Genomic DNA, 25,366 nt, shown 5'->3' with positions numbered 1-25,366 from the left:
TATACAGAAAGTTAAAATCAGAGCCATATGCAACCAATCATACCAATGATGTATTACTTGTCTAATCATTAACTTAAAATGCCATATAAGAATTTGTAATCCATAATAAATCATTTTGCAGGAATGATTCAATGTATTACTGACTAATGCAAAACAGGCTTCTTTTCACAGGCAGGGATCTGCCAAATATTAAGGGGGTACTGCTGTGCAAAATGAGAAAAAAGAGGATTTGAGATCTTTAATGATATAAATTATAGAAATTGTAGAGCAACAATACATCAGTGGTGGTTTGCAGATTATTGGGTTTTAAATTTAGGAAGGAAGATGAAATGAACTAACAAGAACTTTGTCAGGATTGAAGTGTCATTATTTGCAAATATGGATTTGCAAATGTGGATTCAGCTGTTTTTTACAAAATTTTGGTGACAGAATTTTGAATATTGGAATATTCCAGAATGCCAATGAAAAGAGAAAGAAAGCACAGGAAGAAGAGTTTCCAATCAGTTTGCTGAGTGTTTTCCTACACAGAGTTTCCCAGTAATGGTACCATTAAAAAGAACAAATTGAACTACATGTTGGTTGGCTTGCATTAATCTCTCTTCCACTTCGCTATAAAGAAGCAGAAGAACAGGGGTTGGGAAACTTGGCTCTTTTATCACTTATGGACTTCAACTCCCAGAATTCCTGAGTGAGCCATAAAAGGTTCCCCATCCTTGGCCTACTGGTTTTTCAGTTGTGTGGGAAATCAATTTTTGACTTGAATGGGACTGTTTAATATACAAATGTATATTAATTATTATATATGTCATTATTATATATGTCCTACATTTGTATATTAAGGACTCTCCAAACGTACAAGATAAGTTTATCTGGAGCCCCACTTTGTTGTGTCTGGTCCTACCTGTAGTTCCTGTGGAGGCCTCATGTCCAAGACTTGTGAAGGCAGCAAGTGAAAGAATTGTTACTTGGTGATAAGCCCCGCCCCATTTCTAATAGTCCCTCTAATTAGCCAGTCCTTGAGATCCAGCAGGTAAGAGATCTAAGGTAAGTTTTGAAGACAGAAGCATGAAAATGGTCTTCGTTCAGCAGCCACTGGGGCAAATTTTCATCAGTCATCTTGTCCTGCTTGCTCAGCTCTTAATCTTCAACTTCTTTCTGACTTCCTGATGTTCTGGGCCGCTAGATGGTGCTTTTCTAATATCAGTCTGGCATTGATTGCTGTACATTTTTAAGTACAATTTTTAAAAGAATGTATTTAACTTATGGGTTGTCTCTTGTTCCATCCTTCCATTTGGCTCAAGAATTGCTACAATAGTAATTGAACTTGTGAGTACTATCTTGTCTCTGATTCTCCATTTGCTGACTTGGTAAAGCCTGAAATAGGAAACAGTATGCCCATGTGCTCATTTCTGCTTCTTGATATCTTCTTGGTGTGAAAAGCACTGGTCATTCCTCAGTCTACTCTTACTCTCCTCCCCCAAAATCTGGATTTCACACATAGCCCAGGTTTAAATAAAAACTGACTATCCATTTGCATATTATTCAAGAACCCAGGGGGCAGGGGGAGTAGATAACCCAGGGGGCAGGGGGAGTAGGTGAACTGGAAAGGCTGGGTGATTTTAGAGATAAAATAAAAATGCAAAATGTTACACACTTAGAAGGAATATGTCCACTTGCATTTAGTTCAGCTGCCTGATGAATGAACAACTGTTTTCAGCAAAAATAATTGTCAGTAAAATTCATGTATCTGGTTTATACTTATTAAAATTATGTTGGTCGTCTTATCGAAGTAGACACAGTTCTTATGGAGATATTAAGCAGCTCTGTTTATGGCAAAGGTGGGAATAGCTTCTCATAAGGAGGAGGTGAGGAATCATTCCAAAGATCTTCATCCAATATCTCTTCAGGTTCCTCAAGACTGTTAGTTGACCTAGAAATGTGATGGATGGATGAGCAAGGGAGAGAGGCATTTTATAAGATGCAACAACCAGCGAAAGAAACAAAGGAGATATGAATAAAAAGAGGCATTTAAAAACATATCACAAATATATTTTGCCAGATGGAATGATGGGAACAGGCAGGGGGTCTTGGACATTTGTACTTAGGGTGGGTTTTATATGCATGTCCAAAATGTGCCTGCATTTCTTCCTGCAAAATGCAAGTGAGAGACAAATGTGCACTTACTGTACAAAAGCTTGATGATGCAGAAAGGTCAATAGAGATTAGTGTGTCTCAGTATTGTTAACCTTATGCTTTTGTTTGAAAATGTGTTATTTAACAGCTGGTATCTTAGTTATTGCAGCAAATTCAATATATGACCAAACATCAGTTAAATAGGATTCATATTGAAATACACTGTTGTACCATAAAAAGAAAATGTCCAACATATCATTATAAGAAAATTGGAGGATATAATTGTTTAGTGTGTAGAATGCAACCTTCTCATTACTTTATATGTTCAAAAGCTCCAAAAATAAACTCGGTCTGAAAACCATGAAGGTCAGATTGTGATAATATATATCCAGTAATCCACTCCCTTTATTCTGATAAAAATATTGTGCACATTAGCAGAAAAGAAGGTTCTTTCAAGATAAGAGAGAAATGTACTTGAGAAAAACACCAACACATGGAATATTAAAGCTGCATGTCAGTGCATTACTTAAGTACAATAACTGTGAAACTGTAGAGCTTCAGGCAATACTTTCACTTAAAGCAGTAACTGGAATTTTACCCAAGAAATCATACCAACTCTACTTTCTTAATATCTCTATCTGGATATTGTAGTTTTGCTCTGAAGTGTAATATTCCAAAATAACTTACCTTTCACTTATGGTGTCCACTGTAAGATAAGCAGAATAATTCTCTTCTGAAAAAGCTGAGCTGCCCATGGGAGTGACATTATCAGAATGAGGATGATTAAGAACAGAAATTATTGATGTGGAGACAGGCTCAGAATGGCTCAATAGTTGCTGCAAATTGGCTGAATTGGTAGCAACCCTTTCATGGGTTGGAGAAGGCAAGTAAGGAACCATTGCAGCCCCATGAAGAATGGTAGGCTGCCTAATTCCAGTGTAAAGCCCATTATATGGGCTTTCTTCATTCTGATTGCAAGAGTTGCAGGAGAATATTTTAAATTTGCACACAACAATCAGCAGAAATGTCATGCCCATGAAAAGCAGAGTGGGTCCAAGCAATCGAGTCCATTCAAAGTGAATGACATCTTCATATTTCACCCATCCAATCACAGTGAAAGTTATTCCTATAACTCCCAAAAAGATTCCAGAGAAAAGTAATGTGGTGCCAGCTTTGTCATCCTCAGATGCAGGATTTTCGGAGTGATTTGACTGGCAAGGAGAGACAGGAAACCCACTGGTAGACGTATCTTCTGCAGTGTTGTGGTTTTGTTCCATTACACAGGAGACCAGTTCTGAAATAGCCTGGAAAAGGGTATGTTTATAAAAATATTCCAGGCTGAATGTTCCTATTTGTTACACAAGAACTTTGTTAACATTAACATAGTTAAATTGCTGCAGACTCTGGACTTTCTGATCCTAAAGGGGCCCTTCAGTTTATACTGTGTTACTCCAAGTTTGTCTTATCCTACCTGCCCTGTCTCCAGAGATAAATACTGACACATAACTTCAAGGTTACATCTAACCCAGTGGTGTCAAACTCCCGGTGTCACGTTGTCATCACATGATGATATCATGACTTTTTCCCCCTTGGCTAAACCGGGGGTTCGCATGCCAGCATGTGACACATCGAGCCCACAAGCCGCAAGTTTGACACTCTTGATCTAACCTAAAGGAAGTTCATGCAGAAATTACAACTAAGCCACCCACCTCATCTTCAAAAGTAGAAAAGATACAACTGATAGTATACCAAAGGGGTTAGGTAGGTAATAAATCCCCTTCATACTTCGTTGTTATTACATTCTCACTTAGAGCAAAAACTCAAAATAAAACTAACTGGGAAATTGCCTTGTCTTGCCACTCTTCCCTTTGGCAATTTGTGTTTTTAGATTTTGGATATCTTCTGTACGTAGAGATTCTAGGTTATTAGAGGTGAGAATAAGTATACCTCTACATTTTACAATGTTATCCACCTATCCTTGAGTCAGCAGAAAACTATGCTGGTTTGAATGTTGCTATCCTATCCTAATTCTGACCCTATGCTTTCTGTTCCCAGTTACTTCAGTCACTTGACTTCTTTCCAAAGTAGTATAATGAGTGAGGAACTATTATCCACTTTAAGGCTGATTTTGGATGAAATCAGAAGAGGAAAATTTTACTTTAATACAGAATAAGCTGAGAATAAGTTAAGGCTATCATTCAAGGGGTTCAGGATAAGATGAAGGCGACATTATAAAGACATGGTAAAAAAAAAAAAAGTTGTTGCTCAAGCATCCATAGCTGGGGATATAACCTGGTCCTGCATTTTGGGATCATTTTAGGCAAGAATTCTTGGCTAAAGAATTCTTTTCTCTAAAGAGCAGAGATATAAGAAGAGATTTTTGATTTCTCCCAATTGGTAAGTCAGATGTTACAGGTGGGACACTGTTTACAGTCTAGGTGAATAGGCTTCCTATCAGATATGTAGGTCTTTTGAACTATTTCTCTTCCTTTGTGCTTCTTACAAGTTAAGTTCCCAGAGTCTGATCATTTGGTCTTCTATAAAATATGTGCCAAAACACATTGCCACAACTAATACCTAAGCTGTTTGCTTGGATATACTTTTATATTTAAATCATCATAATACTTGTTTTAATAATTCTAATACAGACACCAGGATCTATCTATGCTTACACCTCCTATTTCTTTTCTGTGCCTGAATCCTCAGTCTACTTAAAATTTAACCTTATGATAGAAATTCAGGGAATGGCTTTTGGATCAAATAATATACAGTTTCACAAATAATAATAAGTCCTAACTGAAATACATCTAATTTAGGCTTCTTCCTGAGCTAGCTAGTTTTACATTAATGCCTTGCAGAATTCTAATTTGTAGCAACGAATGAAGAAAACAGTCAGAAGGATGGATATGGCTGTGTTACCAATATTCTGTCTCTGATGTCCTTGATGAGTATAAATGAGTGGCATAAATGAGCTGAAAACTCATAATCTGGTGAATGCACTTTTACACGGGAGCCTGAAAACGTGCTTCCAATTTGTCATATAACTTTTTTCAGAATTATTGTGGGCTCCCAAAATATTAAATGATTTCTAACTGTTCCTTAAAACAGCTTCTTTCAAAGCAGCTTGCAAAGATACATTCAAAATAAAGAAACTGGCTAAGATGATGTTCACAAAAAAACTGACCCAGCTGGTGGTGCAGAAGCCGTGGATGCTTTGCGAGGGCATTTGTAGGTTGCTCCTATGGCAGGCATCAATGCAAAAATAACATTAAAAATAGTGTCAAAATCTTGTGTATTTGGAAGTTATCGCTCAACATTTTGCAAATTTTGCAGGCCAGGGATTTGGTGATTCCGCAAGGTCTTAGCCACTGCACTTAAAAAAAAAATGATTTTGAGAGAATCCAGAAATATATTTGGGTGGGTGGGGAGGTAACACGTGCCTGCAGATTCAGTGTTATAAATCCTTGACTTAAATGGTACCTCTCAAAAGCTTTCAATGACATTTGACTAGTCACATTGAGGAAAAGAGTAGAAACTGCAATTTCAGAATGTAAGAATCAGGTCTGGGGCTAAATGAATAGGGAACACTTTGCCAGACATTTGAACCTGTCAACCTAGGGGACAAGCAAAAATTTAGTGCAGTAGAGAGTTCCAGAATCATCATTTAAATGCAAAATTTATCTGGGAAAATCTGAATGCCCTCAAAATGAGGGGTGGGGAGGGAAGAATCAAAATTCTTTATTGCCATCTAGAGGTTGCTTTTATTTTTTATTTGGTTACAGCGTATCTTCTGCTGCCCAAAGCAGAATATCCTTGGATACTCAGGGGCTGGAAAGGGCGGGGGGAGGTGGCATGTTGGCACCAGCCAATGGGTGCTACGTTGATCCCACCCTCTGTGGGTCATTTGACATGGCACTAACTGGCCAGTAAAATATGTCAGGCTGTATCCACAGGTAAACAATTGTGGCTTGTTAATTGCTTAATGGGGAAAGCCCTAATTTCAATTTGAAACAGCTAGGGATGACTTTAATCTGACCCAAATATGACCTGGAGTGAGAAGAAAACACTGTCATGAGATCATTGTAGAAAAAAAAGAGAGGTGATCAGATATACAGGTAGTCCTCAATTTATGACCACAATTAAGCCCAAACTTTATGTTGCTAAGTGAGACATTTGTTAAGTGAGTTTTGCCCCATTTTATAACCTCTTGCCTCAGTTGTTAAGTGAATCATTCAGCTGTTAAGTTAGTAACATGGTTGTTAAGTGAATCTGGCTTCCCCATTGACTTTGCTTGTCAGAAGGTCATAAAAGGGGATCACACGCAAGCATCATAAATATGAACCAGCTGATAAGCATCTGAATTTTGATCATGTGACGGTAGGGATGCTACAATGGTCATGTGAAAAATAGTCATGTCACTTTTTTTCAGTGATGTTGTAACTTTGAATGATCACTAAATGAACTGTTGTAATTCAAGGACTACCTGTATTCATGCTGTTGCTAAGTAAAAGTGGGGAAAGACTTTTAGAATAGAATGAGCCAAAGGAGGTGTTGAGTTGTTCTCCTTATTCATCTTTACAGAGTATTTTGTATGATTCCTTTTTCTTTATTTTGAATACATTCATTCAAGCCATCTTTGTTGTTTATCATACTTTGCCACCTCTTGTTCTTCCAGAGCCTTAATTTTTCTGACATAATTTCTAAAAATCTTTCTCCTCGAGTAGCCTATCCCTCTTTTCACCTCCGATGTCCTTTTTTGTTTTCAGATTTTTAGTAGACATTTTGTACAGTCAGTTGGTGATTTCTATGAGCTTCCTCCCCACTTTTTTGCCTTTTTAGAAACTCCCACTTTTCCTGTTAACTTTTGTTATCATGGAGTGCTACTTCCTAGCAATGCTTAGATTGTAGTTAATTTTTCTTTCAGTAAACTAACTCAGCTTTAAATTCCTTTCTCATCAGGAATTTCAGCATTACTCCATTGTGTTCTGTTCAATGATGCTGACTTTCTAATGGATGTGTTTAGGCCTGTGGTTTTAATTATTTATTAGAACTGAACTTCATATTGTCATGATTATCAAAGTAACAGATATTTCTTAACCTCAAATCTTTTATCGTAATTCCTAATAAGCATACTGTATGAGTAAATAAAAAGTTTAGCAAAAGATGTCAACCTCATAGAAGAGGCCAGGTAAAAAATGTTGGTATAAAATGCCTTGATTATTATTTACAATAATCACAATTCCTGTGAAATTAGTCGTTACACAGTTGCAAGGCTGAAGCATTAACTCAATTTTGTTTTAACTCAGTATTTTTAGCCATTATCTAAGTAAGCTATTTATCTAAGGACTATAAATACTTTGAACAGATACCATTTATTAGTAAGAGTGCAGTTACAGAGTCCATCTCAAGCCATTACAAATTATTAAAGCAGTACTTAAACAACTCACAAAGTGGCTATGGTTCAGTGTACTGTAACTTAAATTTGTCTGTTAAAGAGTATATTTCTATGATTGCACACCTGGACCTGGGAAGCTGCTTTCTGCATCTTTTCACATAAGTAGCTGTATTATTACTCTACTAACATTGCTATTAATGCTACTATATGTTGCTATCTTGCAAAGGGAACTTCCAGCATAGTTCTATAAAGCCACATTTGACTACAAAAAGGGAAACTTTATCAAAAAGTGAGGCTTGTAAAAAAAGAGATGGAAAAGAAAAATAAACAAGGGAAATCATAGTGCCTGGAGGTTATTTAAATAATAATTGAACAATGTAAGAAAAGATCAGTAATAATAATACAAGAAAGAAAGAACAGAGAAAGAGAAGGAAGAAAGAGGATGAGGAGGAACAGCATGGCGAAAAAATAAAAAGGAGAACATGTTAGTGGGGGAAATGGTTGGCTATTAGACAACAAAGAAATAAACAGGATAATCAGAATACTGAGAAGGCAGAGAAAGTTATCAATTGTTTTAGCAGCTGTCTTTATTACAGAAGACACTATGGTATACACAACTAATCCTGTATTGATTTATCAAGGTGGGAACTGAAACAACTAGAAGATACTGAGGAAACAAGAAAACAAATTAGCAGGGGATCTTTATGGCATTCCCTTGAAAGTTATTAAATAACATAAAAGTCAAATTGTTGACTTTCAAGCAAAAACATGCAATTTGTCAATTAAATAAAGTTCAGTGACAGTAAGCTGACAAGTAGTTGTTCAAAATGCCCATGTCCAAAAATAGTCCAGCAGATAACTCAGTGCGAAGATGGGTGAAGTGAGAGAGAGAACTCGCATAATACATTGGGAAATACCTTCCGGTTTCATTCCTATCCTCCACCTCACTGACATATTAACCAGACTCTTAAAAAATAAAAACACCAGACACCAATCATCCAGGTCAGTCCATCTTGGTTCAAAAATACCCTACCAGACAGATCAATAAATCTGAAGGGGGGTAGGAGGGAGTTCATATGGTTCACTGATAGGTCTTATGTGGATTCATCCTCTGCCCCAACACTTTCCAGCTAGTCAGTCAGCTGGGCTATTTTGGAACACTGATTTATTCAAAGGACACATTTAAGTCAACCTTTTCTGAAAAGAGTTAATTCTATTTTTGGAGATAGTAGTGACTGTTTTTTTTTTTTAAAGAAAAAGTCTACCACTCTTTTGAAAGACCATCAAAACATGGTTAAAGCTGGTCTAAATTATCCATGAAGAATGCTTGATTTGTATATGTGAGGAGTTCATATAATTTCTTACTGGTGCTCTAAAAGAACAGCTTTACTTAATGTAGTAGAATGAAATAAATGTTTAGAGGGGAAAATGAGGTTCTTCTAAATCTGCTCTCAGGTGTATTTATGGCAGATTGTAATAAGCATTTTGTAAAAGAATTGTGACTCTGAAGTTTCAAGAAGGGGAGCAAAGAAAGAGTAAAGTTTTGTTCACATAGTGTCTGCACAGAAATAATTTTCAGGACTTTTTCTGTAATGGTGAATAGGAATAATTGTTTTCCAAAGAACATTTCAAAAACATGCTATGTCCACTCCCCAAACCCTACAAAGCAGTCTGAAATTGGTTTATTGGGATTGTTTTCAACCTTGGAATACAGAGAACACTTGGATAACACAAGCATTGCAAAACCAATATTTTCAAGTTCAAAACAGTTCAAATTCAAAAATAAAACTTTTTGCAAGAACCATTTAATCAGTGCCGCCAATGCCTTTATCTCTGCTCCATGAAGGGAAATAAATTATTAATACTAATCCATATTTTCACTAAAAGCTGTATTTGCCTGCTTCCAAAAGGGAAACTAGTAAATCTGAGTATATATAAAAGCATAAAGCTGCCTGGCTATTACAGTCAATCAACATCTCTTCTGTTTAAAAATACATTTTAAAGATAACATCATGTGTTCTTACAATTTTGAAAACAAGTAATGTTCCTAATGCTTAATTCCTAATGGTTATAGGTTCTATAGATGACTGAAGAAAATTGCAAACAAAATGCATAATTTTTAAAGTGTATGATCTAGAATTCATTGCAAGGTCAATTTTATTAGGGCTAACAGATCTCATCTGCAAAAATCCAGATGACCACTAGACACAGAAAGCTAATTATAGTGGTCGCTTTATCTATTCTTTGATTAGAGTTTGCAACCAAGACATATTAGTCCTAAACTTCAGAGAAATTTTGAGAATAGGTTGGAATGGGGTATTAAAATTCTGCAATGAAAGCCATACCTTTTCATAGTACACACTTTGACACACACGCGAAAGGGACAACTGGCATTTTGTTTTCACCCCCTCTGTATATGCTGTTTTTCTTTCCATCCTTTTTTATAATGCATTACAGTGCAATGAAGCCAGAAATAAACTTGTTCATCAGCTGAACTCAGCCAATTCCTTGGGAATACAGACCTGGCAGAGTCCTCTTAGAGAAATGCTTTAAGTAGATGAGAAGCATTCACTGGATTTATGCTAAACACAATCCATATGCAGGCAGGAAGTTAAAAGAAAAACAGGAGCTTGAACTTCTCAGAAATGATAGTAATTATATAAATGTGTGTCTTATCTAGTATCATTTAATTCTATTAGGAATTTTTGTGAGATTACCTTTAGAGTCTAACCAGTACAGGATAAATGGTTGGCATCAAATGTATATTAAGACAACACTCAATGTTGTACAGTCTTCATTTTATGCTTATCAACTGTTGTCCAAAAGAAAAGGGGAGTCACATATATTCAATAATACTGCTTTTATTTGGTATGCACTGATATCTAAGCATAGTACAATACCTATTTTTCTCCATCATAGATACATAGCATTGAGCTTGAAATGAGTAAATGGCCCAAACTGCCCTCCAGATACATTTTACTAGTTAGCTCCCACATATAATTCAAGATGCTAGTTGTCACCTTTATGACTTGAGGCCTGGGAGGTACCACTCCCCCCCCCCCTATTTTTGCTTGTCCAGTAAGATCTGGCAGGATTGGCAATGCTCCAGGTCCCTTTGGCAAAGCTGTATCATCTTATGGCATCCTAGAGTTGTTCTTACCTTTTAGAATAACTGCTAAAATCTGCATATTGTATTATAGCAAGCTTGTCAAATTCATGGCCCATCATGCCCACACCTGGTTTAGTGAAGGGGGGGGGGGGAAGTTGTGATACGTCACGTGATGACACCATGAGTTTGACACCCCTGCATTAGAAGGACCTTGAGGAGGTCCTGTGTCTTTCAGCAGACTCTGGGACTGCACTGTATGTTTGTACATTGTTGGTTTCCTGATGTGATTTATCTTTTTTATTGTTAGATTTCTTTTTAACAATTTGTATCATTGTACGCTGCCTAGAATTGATTTTCTAACTGAGGCAGTCAGTAATTCAATTAAATAAAGAAAACTTTCATGGATGAACAGAATGGACTTGAATTTGGATCTTCCCACTCCTGGTCCAACTCTTTAATCTCCACATTATGGTTTCTTTCATAATTATTCCTCATGACTACACTGAGGCCCTTAATTCTGCGAGATGAAATGTGTCATTTGAGTCACCAAATATTTAAGATACTATGTATCATATTTAATAAATTGTCACACAGATACCTTCAGTATCTCATGTCTGCTGGGCCTTTACAGCAAGGAAAAAAGAAGAAAAAGACAAAGTATTCAGATTTTTTTCCTAGTTGATTAAGTTAAGTTGATCCTAACAATTGTCAAAATAGTAGTTGATTTGCTCTGGGTATTTAAATCTCATGTAGGGGTGTTTATGATGGTTCCCATCTTGAACAATTCTTTAGAAATAGGAATTTACAGGCATTCTGCCCTGGCTTCTGCTACAGCTTCCCCTATAGTTTGGTCTCTGAAATGAAAGTGTGTGGCCTGTGGCTCATGAAGAGTGTGCCATTCACTCCAGGACTCTCAGAGCCACCAAGGTTGTTGCTGAATGTGGACAGTGGCACTAGCATATCCCAGCACTCTCAGGGGTTCATACTTTTTCTGTGCCCTCTCCTTGCAGAGGGCCAAACCTCTGAAGCATAGCAGAGTGAACCAAGAAGTCACAATATGTACCTGTTCCCTTACTCATTTCCTAATATTCTATGACTGCCAAACCTTTGAAATACCAATCTCTTCAAGAAGCATCACAGTGCACATCTTCCCACTGCTGCTACCACCACACTCCTCTTCTTCCTTAGCTTCCATAGAGGAATGTATCTTTCCCTTTACTTGGCTGCTTAGTGAGTAGTCAGGTGACTACAGGTGATGACAGCAAAGCTTCCAACTCACTTGTTTGCCCCCTCAGCAAGTCCTTTCTTGCTCACTCAGCAAATGAAGTTTCCAAAATATCTGCATGACTTTATATAGTTCCCTGACCTTTCTAACACCAATAAACTGCTAGATTCTAACACCAGCAAATAAAAGCCTGTAAAACTACCGTGTTGTCCATTTTTAAAAAACGCATTCTGGCTTCCTACTTCAGCAGGGTGTTCAGCCAACTTCCTGGTTCCTTTTCTTTTCTTTATACTGAAGATGTCAAAGTATCTTTCAGCATATCATCTTGATTTCAAGCAGCCTTCATGAAATTGAGCTGCTGCTACTGCTACTGCTACTGCTATCTCTGCCATAGAACAATAAGAAAAATGGATGTGCAAGTTAACAGATATATATATTTGTTTGAGAAGTGGCCTGGATTGCAAAGTATATTACAGGTAAGGGAACAATCTATTTCACACTAACAATCACTAACATTTCCTTTGTTTTGTAGGAAATAAATGTAGCCACTTGTTTCTGGACAAACCCATTTCCCCCACCCTTGTTCCGGCCACTTTCTTTGTAAACCCCCCCAAATATTCTGTATGTCTGGAGGAAGCCTTTGATTTGAAAAAGGTTGGACATTCCTAATGTACGACCTACTGCCCTCTTTAATGGGTTGAGGAAATGCAGGTGTAGCATTTTTCATTCTCCTTTCATCTTATTTTTATCTGGAATTCCCGCAGTTCTTTCTGTTCTTGCCTTTGTTTATACCTGTTCCTTCCCCCGTCTTTCTGCTTCAGCTCTGAATATTTCTTATAGTTGGTGATAAGCAGATGGTAATGGATCAGCTGAGTATAGAAGGGAGAGGAAGACAAGACACATTCATTATTTACAGCTGCTTCTTTTGCCTTGTAATTCTGAGATGACTCAGAGGAATAACAACGAACTGATTAAGTTTTAGAAGGCAAACTGTTTCCTGATACTGTGGAACTCATTTTCTCTGTAGGCCTGTTATTCATAATCTGCAAAAACAAAAATGTTAAACATAGACATATTACATATTTCACCCAAGATAGCTAATGCTGATGACAATAATACTAACAAGAATATATAATAATACAAACAGTATAACAATAGTATCAACATTATATACTTATTAAGAGCAGTGAGAAATGTATGAGAAATTAGTGAAAATACTATGAACTATTCATGCAATTACTGACAAGCATCTACCTAGGATTTTATAATTTGGATTCCTATACAATGTAGGCGGTTGGACTTGATGGTTTAAATCAGTGGCTCTCAACCTTTTGGGCACCAGGGACTGGTTCCATGGAGAGAGATTTTTTTTTGCAGATTGGAGGGGGCGTGGTTTTGTGTGCTGCCTGCATCCCATGGATAGGGCTTTGCATGTTTGTGCTGCCCGGTTTCTGGCATGCTGCATCCCAGTGCTGGTCCACAGCCTGGGGTTGGGGACCTCTGGTCTAAATGGCACCTTCCAACTCTATGGTTATATGCACTCTATGGTACAATTACATCTGGAACAGATATTGTCATTTTAACACTCCCTTTTTCTAGTATGCAAAAGTAAATATAATTTTATACCTGATACATATATCTATGTAAGTCATCATCTATAATTAATTATAATTAATTAAATGTCTTTTTTCCAAGTAAGCTTCACTTTTACTTACACTTTTTCAAGAAGATCACAATGGTTTTGTATGCAGGTGCTTATTTAGTTTTGCCTATATCTAACCTTATAATATTAAGACCAAACCAGACATGATGTGAGAGATCCATTAATAGATACTTCAATTATTTTAAAAACTTGAAAGCAGGTGCACTTAACAAAGAATTAATAAAGCATCAAGGTTGTAATAGTAAAGGAAGGTAGCTATTCTGGGCTAAAGTGGGACTATCTTTCTATTGTTACATGATTAATGATTAGCCGATTTAGAAAGAAATAAAAATATGAATTAATAATTACTCTTCACACCAACCTAATTCCAAGCCTCACAATAGCTTCTTTTAATTGTTAGGGGAAAACAAGTGGCAAGTCCTAATTAGGAATCTTCCAAGTCATGCCTCATTTATTACTTATTTTTAAAAACATTTCAGTATCTAAAATTAAAAGCAGAAATACCCTTACCAATTAATAAAAATACTGTGATATGGTGGAGGATTTTCATTTAGAATAAGTTCGTTTGCTACCAGGCTAGGAGTTATGGTCTGTGGTGAACAATCAGAAAAATAAGGTGGTGGTGGTGGAGGGAAAACCATCACAGTATCACCTGAAAAAGAAAGGGAATGTTTTAAAACCAAAATCTTCTGCAGATTTCTTTGGAGTACTAAATAAGAAAGCTGTGCTTCCAAAAAATATTGCACTAGAAATCCACCATAAGCTGGAATGTTTACTTTAGACTATTTTCTGTTTTTTCAATTAATTTTTTCAAGTATGTTTTATAATATACAGGTATTCCTTGATTTATCGCCACAACCGAACCCAAAATTTCCATTGCTAACAAAAGCAGTTAAGTGAGTTGCAGTTAACCCAGTCATAACTCACTTTTTTCAGTGCTATTTTAACTTTGAATGGTCACTAAATGAATAGTTGTAAATTAAGGATTATCTGTATTGAATATAATTGAAATACAATCATAAAAATGTTCTATCTCCAAGACATACTACAAGAATATTCGTATATTCTGTTTATTTATGTCTATAAGACCAAATTATGTCTTTATTTAAAATGCAGACTCACCTGGGTTTTATACAGCTTTTTAACTGTACAAATGAGGCTATAGATAGAACCTTAATCATGCTACAAAGAAAGTAGACTTACTTATATTAACTATGCATGCAACTTCTAAAACCATACCCAGCAGAAATATAAAGCAACTCACGAAAGACTTAGTAGGCTCCTGTTTTTGAAGTGTGCCTACATTCTTTTTTTAAAAAAAGCATACTATACTGGTAATACACATGATTTATCATCGGTAATCTTCCTATAATGGATCACAAATGATAGTGCCTAATACATGGAAATACCATAACTCATAGAATTGATATAAGGTTGTTTGACAAAATAACTGAATATAGAAATGATAAATTCTCCCAACATTTCTTAAAACACAATTTCAGTACACTGTTTTTATAAATACTTTTTAAAAAATCATAACAAACATGTTAACTATTTTAACTACCGTGTTTCTCACAAAATAAGGCTGGCCTTATTTTTTTTTTGACCCCTGAAAAAACAGCTACGACATCTTTTCGGGGGTGACTTAATTCCCCCCCCCCTTGCATCCTCAGGTGGGCGGGCAGCGACAGCTTGGATGTTGATCTCAGCATTGGTGGGGCACTTCGTATCGGGAGACCTTACGCCACCGTTGCTTTCCCTTCTCCCTTGCTGCCGCGGTGTTTAGAGCAACGCCGTGGCATTTGGTGCAGCCACGCGTGGCCAGCCAGGGCTCCTCCCTGCAACCGGAGCCCAGCGGAGACACTCGGCTTCAGGCACTCCTGTCGCCGCCTTCCCTTCGCCTTCAAAGGCAAAGCCAATTCTTTTAAAAATGGCGCCCTACTACAACAAAGACTCCCCTGCCCAAGAGGGCAGCCTAACCCCACGTGGGGAGGCGAATCTCCCGGGACCACAGCGAAGGATCGGCCCACCTCGGGAGAAGTGCCCAGCCACCATCCCTGCCTGGTGCTGGGCAGAACACCAAGATCTTCTCCTGGGGCACCCAGAGCAGCTGACAGGCAGGCCCTCCTTCCCGGCAGCAGAGCTCTCACCAAGGCAGCAAGTGCCTCCCTGCTGGACCCTCCGCTCATCCTGCCAGGGCCACACCAGAGCTATGCAGGCTGGGCAGAGCCAGGAAAGCGAGCCGCTGGTGCGCGCCCGCCTGCCAAGCAAAAGAGCCGGGCCGACCTTCCCAAGTCCCTCCAGCGCAAACCCGAAGGGGACACCAGGAGAGGCTGCCCGAGGCAGTGATAGCACCCACCCGTCTGCGGACAGGGAGACGAAGTGATGGCAGCACTGCTTCCCTGGCCAGCGGAAAGAGCCCGAAGCCACCCGTCCTTTCCACCCCTCAGCCAGCCTGTCCCCGTCCCCATGCTTCTCCAATTGCGCCGGCAGCTCCAAACGCTGCAGCGGAACAGGCATCAGGTAGAGGCGCTGAGTCGGTGGGGCTCAGCTCGGAGGACGTGGCGCAGGCCATCGCCTTGCCTCCCTGTCCACGGATGGGTGGGCACTATCACTGCCTCGGGCGGCCTCTCCCAGTGGCCCCCTTAGGGTTCAGGCTGGAGCGACTTGGGAAGGAAGCCAAGCTTGGGTCAGCCCGGCTCTTTCGCTTGGCAGGCAGGCGTGCACTCATGGCTTGCTTTCCCGGCTCTGCCCAATCAGTACGGCTCTGGCGCAGCCCTGACGGGATGAGCAGAGGGTCCAGCAGGGAGGTGCTCGCTGCCTTGGTGAGAGCTCTGCTGCCTGTCAGCTGTGCTGGGCGCCCCAGCCAAAGCTCTTTGCACTCTGCCTGGTGCCAGGCAGGGATGGCGGCTGGGTGCTTCTCCTGGGGTGGGCTGATCCTCCGCTGCGGTCCCGGGAGATTTGCCTCCCCACGTGGGGTTGAGCTGCCCTCTCGGGCAGGGGAGGCTTTGTTGTATTGGTAGTAGGGTGTCGTTTTAAAAAGAATTGGCTTTGCTTTGAAGGTGAAGGGAAGGCGGCGACAGGAGCACCTGAAGCCGAGTGTCTCCGCCGGGCTCCGGTTGCAGGGAGGAGCCCTGGCTGGCTGCGTGTGGTTGCACCAAACGCCGCAGCATTGCTCTAAATGCCATGGCAGCAAGGGAGAAGGGAAAGCAACAGTGGAGGAAGGTCTCCTGATACGAAGTGCCCCACCAATGCCAAAGTCAATGCAGGCAGCACCATATCCGGGTATGCAACAAAAGTACTTCCTAACAGCAAGCCCCCCCTGCCATTCCCCCCCATTTCACATGTTTAATATAGGCCTTAATTTGGGGGAGGGGCTTAATTTGATTTTATGCCGATAAAACATGCTGGGCCTTCCTATTGGTGGAGGCCGTATTGTTGGAGAAACACGGTATTATTGTCTAACAGGTTTAAACTTATAAGATTTTCACTGTAAAGCACTCTAGCTATCTGTCATCCAGTTAATGGCATTTTAGTTAATATTTTTAGCAAAATATTCAATTAATTTTTACTATTGATCTCAAGAAACAGATGGTATCTTTATTGGTATTGTATGTAAAAAAATCTGCATTCTTTCACCCCCTTTTCTATTTCTCTTCATAAAGAGGGAAAGATTATTTTATTTTAACATTATGGGATTTCCAAGGTAAAATGGCCAAAATTTATTATAGTTCACAATTTTATTTTTTTATGATTTATAGATCATGATTCCTGACATTTATGCTTTGCCTAGATTAGAGTTTAATGGAAATTTTCAAACTTATAACCAATATATTCATTTACTCAAACTCAGTTAATATCCTGGAAATGATACATCTCTCCGACATTTGTGAATCCTTTGTTTACTTTTTGTATCCCACTCTTTTATCCCCTTCTTTTCTTCTTTTCTCTTCCCTGTTTATATACTTTCTCTAAAGTGACTAATAAAATATATTAGAAGGAAGGAAGGGGCATGATATCAAGGGTTGCCTTCTAATAACCGATAAAAATATCTCACTGGTTTATTTACTTACCGACTGTAACTTGAAATGATTCAGAGTTCAGTTGTTCTTCACTGACCGAAGATTCTTGGATGAGGTTTAAGTTTTGTTTCTTTTTAATGTGAGCTATCACAAAGAAACATAATCCAATAAGCACAATTAAAGGGCCCATAGTTTGAACAGAATGAAATCCACAGTCCTGGAGTTCAATGCCAGATGTATTGCTATGGTTAAACTGCTGATAGCGCCATCCTGGACTGCATCCTGGAATCCATATGCCAAGGACACTAATAAGCATCCCACTTGTTAAAAATAAAAACCCAAAGACGAGGAACTGAGCAAACTGACAATTTCCTCGACAAAAAACAAATCCATATACCTGATCATCTTGCAATTGCACATCTCTGAGATAATCTTTGGCTCTGGATTGTGCCAAAATTATACAAACTAGTCCAACAACTGCAAGCAGAGGCCCAATAATTTTGAAAGCTCCCTTACAGTCACCAAAGGCTCCACTTGGACATGTCTGCAAAACAAACATTGATAGCAAAAACCCAGCACATAACAATGTAATGCCAAAAACAAAAAGGAAAGAGATAAATTTTCTAGGATGTCCGTTATCTCCTTCCATTCCAGATAAGGAGCGGGGAACTGAATACATTATTACTGAAATCCTCCTTCAAACTGAAATAGAATATGTTTTCTTCTATGAAGATCAGAATGACATAACTCTCCAGTAGGCCTGGAAATAAAAACAAAAAGATAAATATAATTAGGCCATAAAAGAAAAAAACACACTGATTATCCTTGACATAGAACTGCAAAGTTGAAATAAGGTTTAGATAGTGGAGACCAAAAATATTCCAGTGCAATATTATTAGCTCTAGAATAAAAACAAAGAACAGTTAGAGATATGTGATATGACAAAAGAAAGTCAGTGGAAATCTTTTGCATATTCTGGAAGTAAGTCTGCCTTTTAATAACAGCAGTAAAAAGGAAGCTCAGATTAAAACAAGTTTTACAGAGAACAAGAACGTCCAAATCACAGCTTCCTTCCTAGTGTCAGCACTATTAGATAGAACAGCATAACTAGGAAATCATCTCCATAGAGAAACTAAAACTACTTTTACTGACACAGTGTCAAGCCTAAGAAACCAGGTCTACGCTTCTTTATTGTTACAATGCCTATTTACAAACATATTGCCAGACTGACTGCATTCTGTTGGGAATGGTTAGATAAGGCTTCAGGGACTTCAGGGAGATAAGGCCTGTGCTGCTTTCTGCGCTGCAGTGACTCACACCTCCCCATACTAGATGGAGATTCAATCACAAACTGGCTATTAACAAAATCTTTGAACTCTGGTTTTTATTAGAAAAGTCTAAGGTAATCATACTGAAATCAACCCCAAAGGATTACTACAAGAAAAAGCTCCGTTTTTATGACCCTGTAGTTCCTATTCTAGTAGAGTCGGGGCGACTGGATGGAGCTAAGCATTTACTGGCCAGATACCCTTCCTGACGCCTACATGGAGTTCGTAGAAGATATTGTTTCTTTGTGCCCTAGAACAGAAACATTTCCCACTATCTACTGTAGGATTGAACTCTCAACCTTCCGAGCGGCAAGTGAATGTTATCACCACTATGCCAGCACGCTGATCTTACTATAAGAATAATATGGATTAACTAATCAAATACACAATTAGAATGAAAGAGGGAAAGAGACTTTCTAGACTGGAAGGGGAAAGAATTTAAATGAACCTAAAGAAGAAGTCAAAGAACATCCTTAGTTGCTCCTATTAAAATAAATTGCAGGGACTTAGTTGTATATTAGCGACAACACTAAATACAAATATTGTAGTCATGCCTTTATGTCTTTCAAAATTTATAATATGATAAAATCTTATTTGAATCAAGCTTGCTAGCTTCTCATGTATTTTTCTTGGCAACAACAGTTCCTATATTCTGTGTTTTTATTTTTTACTTCCCATTTTACCTTACAGCTCTGATTATTTCCTGGTGGTCTATCATCCAGATCAGTCTGTCTGTCAGTCATTCAAGTACTAATCAATCAGGTCCTACTTAGCTTTTAGCTTCTTCAATATTATTCTTACTCCTTGAGGCAACATTACATTTTATCAGTAATTACATTTTATCAATAATTCTCCATTTAGACTTTAAACAGATGTACCAGCTCATATATTTGATGCACATGTGATGTAGAGACTACAAAGAAGCAGCTTTATTTCTCATTATTGTAAATTGTGGAATTGGGAACATGAAAGAAACTTTAGCGTATCCCATTGTAGTGCCTTGCAGAAGTCTTGGACTATAAGATATCATTTTGACCCATAAATGTTGAGCTTTGTATTGAGAATGTTTAAAGAAAACAAGACTAGACTGTTTAAAGAAAACAGTCAGAGAGTATGTTTAAAGAAAACAAGACTAGACAGACTGAATTTGTTTTATCATATTCTTTCTTCTTTCAGAATAGAATTTGCAGCACTGGCTTAATGAGTTTGTCATATTCTAATCACATTTATTTCTCATTAATCCTGCTCACACTTCTTACTTTAGCAAAATTCATCCATATAAAATATACTCTTGCTGAATTTTTCTCATTCTGTATCCATTATGTTCTTACAGAAACACTGTATAATTGAGCTTATATATGCAATTACTTTGAAATCATATCAATATACCTATTTAGTTGGGAAGTATATTTTGAATTAGTGGGTTTTTTTAAACTGGTACCATATATAATCTTTAACAACTTAGAGATGGTTATTTGGTGTTGTTAATTGCAAAGTCTTATCCAACCCATCGCAATCCCATGGACAACGTTCCTCCAGGCCTTCCTGTCCTCTACCATCTTCCGGAGTCCATTTAAGCTCACGCCTACTGCTTCAGTGACTCCATCCAGTCACCTCATTTGCTGTTGTCCTCTTCTTCTATTGCCCTCAATCTTTACCAGCGTTAGGCTCTTCTCCAGTGAGTCCTTCCTTCTCATTAGGTGACCAAAGTATTTGAGTTTCATCTTCAGGATCTGGCCTTCTAAAGAGCAGTCAGGGTTGATTTCCTCGAGAACTGACTGGTTTGATCACTTTACCAAAGATGTTATAAATGGAGCTATTCTTAAAAACTATCCAAAACTGTGAAAAATGCAGCAATAAGTTCCTAATAAGTACAAGATACAGGACTATATAATTCATTGGTTGACAATTGTTTAGCCTATGTAAGTTAAAGACCCGGTGCAATCAGATTAGTTTATAAACTATGCAATTCTATGAACATCTACTTAAAATTAAGTTTGGAGGCAAAGGACTAAGGCTTTAAACTATTATAAAAAGTAAAAATATCATATAGCTTAATCCAGTTTCTTCTAATCTAGACATCTTATATTTTTCTGTATTTTGGCAACTGTTTAGTTCAAAGATGAAAACAAAGCATTAAAACATGGACCCAGAGGTGGTATTCAGCAGGTTCTCACCAGTTCTGGAGAATCGGTAGCGGAAATTTTGAGTAGTTCAGAGAATCGGCAAATACCACCTCTGACTGGAGACTACAGTATCCTTCCCCTGCCATGCCCACCAAGCTATGCCCACAGAACTGGTAGTAGAAAAATTTGAATCCTACCACCGCATGGACCTTTTAATTACATTTATAAAATGGGTCTTTTTTGTGTCAATCTTGTAGTGCAGCTACAAAGACAGACAGATACATGAATCAATCCACCAGCCTCTTTATTGAAAATTAGGGACTAAAATCTGCCATGCTGATTCAATATGGATTAGTAGATAGATGTTTCCAATTTACTAAGCTAAGGCTGAGAGTGAGTGTCAGCTGCAAATCACCCAGCCAATTTCTATACAACCTGGATAGCTTCACTTCTAGCTTAGTGTTTTAATTGCAATATTACACTGGCTCTCGTACATACACATTCTGCCTATCTTCCATCTATCCATCCATCCATTCACATTTTTATAATATTTTCAGAATCAGGAAAAAAAGAATACAAGCAATTCATGGTTATGGAATTAACAATGAAGTTCTATTATAGAAAAACAATGTCTATGTTTATTATGAATTCTAAAAGTGAAATAATTGTACAAGTAACATTAATTAGCTTGATGTTTCGTCAAAATGTTAAACATTCATAATAAGAGTTTGATAACATTCTCAAAATCATCACTATTTTAAAATTATTTTCAAGAAATTCATTGGTATGATGAAATGTTCTGAAATATATCCATCATTTGAATGGTTCCACACCTGTATAAAGTATTACAGGAAGGGATAAGGGACATTAATAATCTGAAGACCAGAGAGAAACCTCTCATGGTAGAATGCCATTGCTTTATTTGACATTGCTTATCCAGAAACAAGTCCAATGCAATTGGCTCCCATGTAGGCAAGTACAAAGTCACAGCTTAATTTAGCCAGAACTAAAAATATGAAACATGATTATCCTCCAGAATACCAACAAAATTAAAGCCAAGCTTAAATGTATAATGCCTATACATTGTAATTGCACTCAAAGGATATCAGTTTGTTTAAATTCTATGAAATATTAAAATGATGTGAGCCGAAGAATGTATGCAATACTCTGCAACATTAAGTTTTGAAAAGTGATTTTTATTTCACCTCAAGTAGAAAAAGATTTAAATGACAAAAGGGAACTACACATTTCTATCCTCAAATAAAGTAGAACAGAATGTGTAGGTTTTCAAAATACATAGTAAGTTAGGCTATAGAATTGTATTGTCATAAGCAAACTATCTGCCTGTATCAGGGAACTATCAATAAGATGAAGACGCTAACAGCCACTATGCAAATGTCATATATAGCAGAGGTAGTTATTTAATAGCAGAGGCTGAAAATGGGGACAAACAATTGTAGCAAGCAGTAATTTTATTCTTAAGAAATAGTGCACGAGCATATGCCATTCTTTCCCTTTGATATCTGAAGCTATTTTTAGCTAGTCTTAATACAAAATATATTTGTTTTATGCTAAGTCAGCAAAAAGAAGTTACTTAAGAGCAAATTCCTGTCAGCAGATTTTTTTTGTAAAATTACTGCATGGCTTTTTCTATCCAGATATTTTTTTATGTACCACTACCTCATTATGATGGTAAGAATATCAGGAGTGTCAATCTATGCTTGTAGGACACACTTAACACCAATCACATTTTAGTCTATTATACCAGGGGTCCCCAGTCACCAGGCCCCGGACCGGGACCGGTCCGTGGATCATTTTGTACCGGGCCACAAAGAATGAATAATCGTGATTAAAATATATATAAAAATATGTTTTTGCTTCCGGGTGTCTTATTTTGAAAGACAACCACTTCCGCCCTCGCCTAACTTCCACGCTTGACTCTTTGGCGCATATTTATCCTGCATCAGCGATGCAAGCTAGCCCTCGCAAAATGAGCCAGAAACAGAGTTCACTGGAGAGGTTTTTTTGGAAAGGGTAAGTTACGGGTTCATCGCTTATTTATTTACTGTTATTGGAACCTTCACGCCCCTACCCGGTCCTTGAAAAAGTGTTTCTGCGTGAAACTGGTCCCTGGTACAAAAAAGGTTGGGGACCACTGTATTATACCATGTGAATTTAGCATTAATGTATTTATATACATAAGTCTTTACAGTTCAAGTGTGTCCTGGAGACTTATAAAACTGGATTATTTTAATTAATCATGGCTAAATTGATCAGGTAGAAATATTTGGAAACAACTCTTTTGAATCATTTTAGGATAGTCATATCAGCTTTTTGGAATAAAATGAGGCATCTTACAGTACTCTATGTTTTATCTACTCTATTCACTTAGTTCTGAAAGCTTGGAATCCATTTCATGAGATGTATAAAGAGCAATGTCACAACAGGAGATCTAGCCTCTGAGTAAGAAAGGTAGCCTTGTGCCAAAAACACCACTGGAAGCAACAAAACATAAATACGTACACACACGACTGGCAGGTAGAAGTAGTCCAAAGGCATAGGATAAGAGATACCACAGCATTCTGGAATGATTGGATCACCATTTCAACATGAACATTTATTTGCAGGGAACATGATCTGCAAAATGGGATACTGTATGTTTTGAGGTGGGAATTTTTCCTCACTGGTATACCACTTGTGAACTAGGGCATCTCCACAACACAGTGAAAAAAGCATTCCCCATTTCTAGCGTTCAACCCACCAACCCTATAGCTAAAACATCACACTGACAAGTCAGCTGCTCGCTCTTACTGATGCTCTCCAGTGTGTTGGGCCAAAACCTCAATTTTCCTCCCCCCTCTCCTCTCTCCATTCAGCATGCCCAAGGGCTGTGTTGGCTAAGGACAAAGAGTTCGAGTGCAAACGCAGTAACCTGTTTGAAGACTGAGTTGCACGTACGGAGTATAAGCTCCTCACCTTTCAAAGTAAACCCCACCCCACCCCCCACCCAACCCAACTCCACCAGCTTTTTGTGGCTGCAAGCGACGTTGAGAAAAGGGTGGCGGCAGCGCGAAGAAGCCGCAATAAAGGAGTTACGCCGACGTTGGCGACAGCTTCGGCCTCGTTCTCCAAAAAATACTGAGAGCAAGCCCGAACGGGATTCCCAGTATCCGAGGGGGTGAAAAAGCTGCTCCGCACTAGCCGCCATTCTTGCCTGCAAAAGCCCAACCGTTCGTTTCTCCCACCCTCCCTTCACCGGAGAGGAGGCTCCCCAAGGATGGAACTAGAAGCCTGGTTACTACTACCTTACACCGGAGAGACACTTCTCCTTTCTCGACGGTCTCTGCGTCGGGGGGCCCCGGGAAGCTGGATGCTTTCCTCCGGCCGAAAGTGCCGGTTTGCTGACGCCCGGAATAACCTTGAGCCACGAAGCTCCCGAGGTTTTCCTTCCCACTTGGGTCCTTCCTCCGCAGCCGCCACAGAATCCTTTCCCCCAGTCGAGTCCCAGAGGCCGCGCCGGGAAAGCAAATCGCGCGCGCCCTCTGGGGTGAAGCTCCTTCCCAAACAGGCGGTGCCGAGAGGGAGCCGCGGAAATGATAGAAACCGTCCTCTTCTCCCCCCGCCCCGCTCTTCTTCGGATGGGGAGGAAGGCGGCATTTTAAAGTGTGACGTGCAGCAGTGGAGTTTGCAGGTGCAAACTAGCAACTGCATGCCCAGGAGAAAACTTTTAACAAGGTGCACCACTTCCCTCAGAAACAGCTTTCATATTTTTCGATATTTTTTTGCGGGGAGGGGGGGTGGAGTGGGAGACGAGGGGATGCTAAAAACGTTCAGTATGTCCAGTGCAGCAGGAAAGGATTATGTAACAGAATACAAAAAATACTTTCAACTTTTTTCTTCCTCAGAAATGCTTAAAGCTTTTACACCAACTTGGATAATTGTAGGATACAGTATTGGTTTCTTCAGACATTTTAGAAATATTACATGTGGATATGACAGATAACATACCTATAAATGTCAGTTGTAATTGAGGCAGGAATATCATTGTAACTATAGCTGAGGAATCTCAGCAGGAGGAAATCCCAATGAAAGTTCATTATAAGAGGAATGTCTTGTTTGTTGCCTAAGTGGGTCCCATGAAATTGCTTCTCTGCATAGAACTGATGCCTAATTTAGGGGTTTTTGTTATGCTTAAAATCATTTAGCTGCAGGTGAAAATTCTAAAGTTGTGTGCAAGGGGAAAAAAAATTGGTTTACATAAATCAGAATTGTGCTTTGAAAAATAAGAGTGAAATATTTTGAGTTTGGATAGGAAGACCAGGCATATATTTAATAAATATTTAAACAATTCATTTGGAAGATGCT

The 25,366-nt window shown here is 38.6% G+C and overlaps 2 protein-coding genes across 3 annotated transcripts; both read right to left on the bottom strand.

Annotated features, from left to right (window-relative positions):
• Window positions 1-2,816: 2,816 nt before the first annotated feature.
• TMEM174 (transmembrane protein 174) lies at window positions 2,817-3,410 on the bottom strand. The gene has a single exon (XM_026714506.2). The coding sequence runs from the start codon at window positions 3,408-3,410 to the stop codon at window positions 2,817-2,819; it is 594 nt and encodes a 197-aa protein (XP_026570291.2).
• Window positions 3,411-10,373: 6,963 nt separating this feature from the next.
• On the bottom strand, window positions 10,374-24,660 carry TMEM171 (transmembrane protein 171). Of its 2 annotated transcripts, none has more exons than XM_026718139.2 (4): window positions 24,307-24,660; window positions 17,599-18,307; window positions 14,036-14,177; window positions 10,374-12,905 (listed from the first exon to the last, which is right to left on the bottom strand). In XM_026718139.2, coding segments are annotated over exons 2-4 (771 nt in total). In that variant the 5' UTR covers window positions 18,227-18,307; window positions 24,307-24,660; the 3' UTR covers window positions 10,374-12,904. The 2 variants fall into 2 exon arrangements, with proteins under 2 accessions (XP_026573924.1, XP_087783265.1); XM_087927139.1 differs by lacking the exon at window positions 24,307-24,660 and adding an exon at window positions 23,525-23,813.
• Between the last annotated feature and the right edge of the window lie 706 nt (window positions 24,661-25,366).

This window comes from Pseudonaja textilis, chromosome 2 (genome assembly GCF_049901715.1).
Source record: "Pseudonaja textilis isolate UNSWEBS1 chromosome 2, rPseTex1.2, whole genome shotgun sequence".
NCBI classification, from domain to species: Eukaryota; Metazoa; Chordata; class Lepidosauria; order Squamata; family Elapidae; genus Pseudonaja; species Pseudonaja textilis.
The sequence above is the reverse complement of the archived record's forward strand: the minus strand, read 5'-3'. Positions and strand labels throughout refer to the sequence as shown.

What these genes read in the sequence shown, in the direction of transcription:
- TMEM174 (XM_026714506.2), bottom strand. Translation starts at nt 3,410, where the DNA reads ATGGAACAAAACCACAACACTGCAGAAGATACGTCTACCAGTGGGTTT.
- TMEM171 (XM_026718139.2), bottom strand. Translation starts at nt 18,226, where the DNA reads ATGTATTCAGTTCCCCGCTCCTTATCTGGAATGGAAGGAGATAACGGA. An exon ending in ATCATTTCAAGTTACAGTCG is followed by an intron (nt 14,178 to 17,598) that starts GTAAGTAAATAA and finishes TTTCTTTTTCAG; the next exon opens with GTGATACTGTGATGGTTTTC.